General features: G+C 39.9%; 1 protein-coding gene across 1 annotated transcript; it reads right to left on the bottom strand.

Moving 5' to 3' along the window:
- Positions 1–236: 236 nt before the first annotated feature.
- On the bottom strand, positions 237–2,749 carry LOC310934845 (uncharacterized protein; the record flags this gene model as incomplete). The annotated part of the gene is made up of 2 exons (XM_083898644.1): positions 237–1,284; positions 2,578–2,749. 2 exons carry the CDS (start codon positions 2,747–2,749, stop codon positions 566–568), a joined length of 891 nt encoding a protein of 296 aa, XP_083754770.1. The 3' UTR covers positions 237–565.
- Between the last annotated feature and the right edge of the window lie 3,170 nt (positions 2,750–5,919).

Below are 5,919 nucleotides of genomic sequence, written 5' to 3' on the forward strand. Positions count from 1 at the left end.
GAATAGTGTGGACTTTCTACGTGAAAAATCAAAACGATATTTACACACACATGACAACAATAATCCACAAATTCATTAAACAAGTGTTGAATAAAAATGCCACACAATAACTTAAAACATTTTTTTAATTCATCTGGGCTTTTTACTCATGCCTTCCAAATACAAATGGCTCCAGGTTAATCAATTATATATAGTTTAAATTAACGGTCAACTATGAATCGATTTTTTTCATGATTAAAACAAATTTTCTGATCGTTGCAGCCTCTTAAATGTCAATATTTTCTTTCTTTCTTTGCTTCCAGATCATTAAAAGCAAGTCCAGAAATTCTACCGTAATGACAAGTATACACGTGCAATAAAGCTCCATTTCTCTGCTTTCAGGTATCCATCCATCCGTCTTCTAGCACTTTATCCTCAGCACGAGTGTCGCACCCAAATCTCAGCTCATACGGGCGATGGTCACACCCTGATCGCCAGATATCTGGCTTCTCACCTGTCAGTTCTCATGTGAAAATATTAACTTCTGTTCAGAGAAAAAGCATTTGTCACAAATCTTACCAGCTTTTCACCCGTGTTTAATTCTCTTGTGTTTCAACAGAGTAGCTTTACGCGCAAATCGTTTCTTACAAACGTTGCAAACATGGGGCTTCTCGCCCGTGTGAGTTTGCATGTGGAACTTCAAGTGTGAATTTTGTCGAAAAGACTTTCCACACGTTTCACAAGAATAGGGCCTCTCGCCCGTGTGAATTCTTTTGTGGTCGATCAAATTTCGAATGTATCTAAAGCATTTCTGACAGACGTTGCACACGTGGGGCTTCTCGCGCGTGTGAATATGTTTGTGTTGCGACAACGTCGACATCACTGAGAAACACTTTCCACACGTTTCACAAAAATAGGGCTTCTCACCCGTGTGAGTTCTTTTGTGGTCTTTCAAGTTCTTTTTCAAAGCAAAGCATTTTTTACAAATGTTGCACATGTGGGGCTTTGCACCCGTGACGTTTCTTATGTGGACCGTCTGATGTTGACTCTCAGCTACAGCAGAGAGGAGCTGGTGGTCAGTGTCTGGTTCTGGTTCCATGTGAGTCAACATAAAGGTATCAGCCTCCTGCTTCAGTTCAAGCTGCTCCTGCTCCTGACTGCTGCAGATTTCCTCCTCTTCCTCTTTAATCTGTAGAGACTCTGGTTCCTCTTGGTCCAGACTGGAGTTCCTCTCCTTGTTCCAGAGCTGCTGCTCAGTGAGAACCTCCTCCTCCTCCTCCTGAAGAACATCTTTCTGTGGAAAATCTGCAGACACAAAGAGAATAAGTGAGGACATTGATAATAAAAGAAAGAAGTGAAGACCTCATCGTGCTGTTATCATGGATAAGGGTAAACCAACAAACACTGATTCCAGTGAAGATGTGTGAAAAGCAACATTTAGATTTAAGCATTTAGCAGACGCTTTTATCCAAGACTTACAAAAGCGGAATAAGCTACATAGAGGGAGTCTTGGAAAGGACTACAGTGGACTGATAGAGGGTGAGAGCGCTCGGACAGAAGATGTTAGGGTAAAAGACGTTGGTGATTATGACCAAGTTCTTTCCAAACAGAGCTCATCTGGTGAGAATTCTTGTATTTTTTTAAACATCCCTCAGTGAACGTGTGCATGAATAACATTAAAGGTGTTTAAATACCTTTTCTTTTTTTTTTTTAATTCTCAAACACAAAAAAAGACTTATAAATGATTTTTTTGGCGTAAGTTTTCCTTCATTCCTTCAAAATAAAACTGTGAATCTCATCGCAATACAATAACATGGGCTACTGTATCTGGTCTGAAGACATTGTTGGTCTGAAAACAGGGCCGGCCCAAGCCTCCGTGGGGCCCTTAGCAAAATGTTAATCTTGGGGCTCTCTGTTACTGCCAATAATAATGAAAATTGGATTATTGATCATTCTCACACCTACTATACTAAAGCTATACGACTTATTCTACTCTGTCACGAATACACTTGAAACTAAATGTGAGACCTTTTTGTTGCATGGAAGCAGACATCAGATTTGCAAACTTACTAATATTTGGCTAAATCTGCAACTCCCCCTACTGGCGACACATAGAATCAATACATCAAATATAAAATATAAAATAAACGGTTTATAAATAAAATATTAAGGTGTGAAAATCTAGAAATGTGCACAATCTTTGGGGGGTGGGTTAAAAATACACTCCTGCAATACAAAGATTTGACTTTTATATGTTAAAAAAAAACAGCATTAAATGAAATAAACAAACAAATATCAGACAAATATTTCAATAATAATGTAAATCAACAGAGGCGCCAGGAACAAGGTCATAAAAATGGTTTATAGTAAAAAAATAAATAAATTATTATTATTATTGTTTGGGCATTTCTTGTAAAAGCGGAGGTTTATTTTGAAAAGTCGCCGGATCCGTCGAGGGGGAAAATGACTCGAGTGAACTTTACAACATAACGATGTCAGAAGAAAAACGAAGTAAAAACGAAACACAAAACACAGATGATGACAAAGTGAAAAACAACACAACACAACAAACACAACACAACACAACACAACACTCACCTATCCGCTGTAACGTGACTTTAGGTTCGCAAACGATCTCCAACAGTTTGCGCTGACGGTTCACCTCCTCCTCGTACTCGACGACGATCCTTTCTACGTGTGTGAATATCGCTTCCGCGGTGGCGGTTAGTCGATCGAAGATTAAACCTCTCAAATACGGAAGCGAAGACATCGCTGCTTCGTTAAAAACCCGGAATATCTGACCTGCGACACGCGAACAAACCGCCGCTGTCCTCCGGCGTTTACTGTCAACAACACGGAGCTAACGCTGCTAGCTAGGGCTTTGTTCGCCGCTACTTCCTGTTTCCGCTCGTGAACCGTGGAATGACAACAAACACACAAAAAAATAAATAGCTTTATTAAAAATGTGTGTTTTATTTGACTTGAATCGCGTTGGTAAAACGTTATGGCCAAAAAAAATATTTAAGCAACGGTAGTCAAAAGAAGACGTCAGTGGCTCTTATTTTGAAAGCCAGGCTGAAAGGAAGTTGTGTTATGTAAGATTTCGAGACTGACAGAGGTTACAAAGACATAAATATGAACAGTGTGTACTTTCTACGTGGAAAATCTCACCTGGTGTTTTTTTATTAAATAAAATAAAAAATAAAAATATATACATATAAATTATCAAGCCAGAGAATTCGAGAATTATTCAACGGACAAGCTTACGATATAGAATGCAGACTTTTAAATGACAGAATGACAATAATAATTCCCCTAAAGGTCATTTTATTTCTTAACATCAACAAACAGCATTAAACAGAGGTGGTTTGTAAAAACAGCAAAAACTTGTATTTTTTCAAGTTACACAAACTCCAGGACGCTGAAGACGACAAATAAATGTTTTGACAGAAATAAGAGTTTCAAAGATGAGAACAATCATCCTTTAAAAAGGATAAAAGAAAACAAAAAATTTAAAGACACATGAGTCCAAATGTACAAGATTTAACAACTCGTTTTAATGCGCAAATGTCTTTACTTAAAGGGTGATAACATTAATGTTAGTAACTTCAAAGGTAATCAATAAACAAAATGACATATATGTATTCTACGTTATCAATATTAACGTAGTTAAATCAGCGTTATTTGTAGTTTCTTTAATACAACTCTCTTTTTTTAAACTCTCCTTTAATGACTTCCTTTTAGCTTTTATATTCTAAAGTGAGTTCTATATCTGAAATAATTTGATTTGTCTCCGTCACTGTTTGTTAGGGATGCAACGGTACAGTTTCTCCACGGTTTCGGTATGCCTCACAGTTCTGGGGCCGCGGTATACGTGCGGTTTCAATATCTTAATATAAAACCACTCAGACTAGCAAAGGCAATATTGCATTGTAAAAATAATTAAGAAGAGATATTGCATCTCAATGGGATCGTCCTGGCTAAATAAAGGATAAAATAAAATAAAAAATGATGACACAGACGGTGAGATAACAGCAGAGAAGCCAAACGTTGCCAAAAGTTGCTTGTGAAGATAAAGAGACTGACACATCTTTGACTTATTGTTGGAATCATTTCATTTTAGCATAGACTTGGACTGTCGACGTGAGCTCTCCCTGCCAAATACTGTGCAGAAGTTCTCAGCTGCCGTGAGTCCTCATGTGAGCCGTCAACAACCTTTTGACGGGAAAACACTTCTGACAAAATTGGCACATGTACGACTTCCCAGCCGCATGAAGTTTTCTGTGCCGCACTAAATTTGAGCTGTGTCGAAAACACCTTCCGCAAGTTTCACAAGAAAAGGGCTTCTCGCCCGTGTGAATTCGTCTGTGGTCCGCATAAGTCTTTCTTTGTGCAAAACGCAGTCCACACGTTTCACAAGAATACGGTTCCTCGCCTGTGTGAATTCTCATGTGTACTGACAGCGAACCTTTTTGCGCAAAGCGTTTCTCACAAATGTTGCAAACATGGGGCTTCTCACCTGTGTGGGTTCTTGTGTGGATATTCAAATGCGCGATTTGTCGGAAAGACTTTCCACACGTTTCACAAGGATAGGGCTTCTCGCCTGTGTGAATTCTTTTGTGGCACTTCAAGCTAAATTGCCACTTAAAGTGTTTCTTGCAAATTTTGCACACATTTTCACGCGTTTCACCTGTGAAATTCCTCATGTTTCCTGTCTGATCTTGACTCTCAGCTACAGCAGAGAGGAGCTGGTGGTCAGTGTCTGGTTTCGGTTCCATGTGATCACTTTCTATATTATCAGGAGTCAACATAAAGGTATCAGCCTCCTGCTTCTGTTGGTCCAGACTAGAGTCCCTCTCCTGTTCAGTGGGAACCTCCTCCTCATCATAGACATGATGCTGTGGAAGCTCTGCAGACACAAATAGACACAAGGCACAGGTTATGAGTTTATTTTCTACTGGATATTTCAACCTGACAGTGTCTTTACTCGCTCTTTAATGTGTATAATTAATGGTTTGTAAATCAGGCTCATTCCATTGTGATCTGGATGGGAGGGGGGGGCAATCATTGAGGTTTCACAGACCTATGTGGTGGAACTGTACTTCAGCTTTCCAAAGGAACTCCAACAGTCTGCGCTGCGGATTCAGCTCTGGCTTGTACACGGCGACGTTTTCTTCTACAGGTTCACTTCCTGTCTGATCTCGACTCTCAGCTACGGCAGAGAGGAGCTGGTGGTCAGTGTCTGGTTCTGGTTCCACGTGATCACTCTCTTCATTATAATCAAGCTGCTGCTCCTGCTCCTGACTGCTGCAGATTTCCTCCTCTTCCTCATCAATCTGTAGAGACTCTGGTTCCTCTTGGTCCAGACTGGAGTTCCTCTCCTGGTTCCAGAGCTGCTGCTCACTGAGAACCTCCTCCTCCTCCTCATTATAGACGTTCTGCTGTGGAATCTCTGCAGACACAATAAACATAATAACAACAAAAAAGGCAATACAGTTAGCTTTAGATTTGATACCAATTGGTCAAGTAATAACAGTAATTACACATTTGTGACGACTTAAAGAGTTACTCTATTCTATTCTTGTTGTGTTTTTTTTTTAAATGCTTTTATTCTTTTATGGTCGGTGTGGACAGCAGAACCGGACGGTGATGCTTGTACTCACCTATCCGCCGTAACAGGACTTTAGTTTTCCAAACCTTCTCCAACAGTTTGCGCTGACGAATCATCTCCTCCTCGTGTTCGACGACGATTCTTTCCACGTGTGTGAATATGTCTTCAGCAGCAGCAGTTAGTCGCTCCTGGATTAAATCTCTCAGAATTAAAAGTGTGTCTGTGGAAGACATCGCTGCTCGCGGAATATTTGACCTGCGACACACGAACAAACCACCTTTTTTTTTTTTTAACTGCTTTTACTGTCCCGCACGGAGCTAACGCTGCTA

This window comes from Microchirus variegatus (genome assembly GCF_963457635.1).
Source record: "Microchirus variegatus genome assembly, chromosome: 12".
NCBI classification, from domain to species: Eukaryota; Metazoa; Chordata; class Actinopteri; order Pleuronectiformes; family Soleidae; genus Microchirus; species Microchirus variegatus.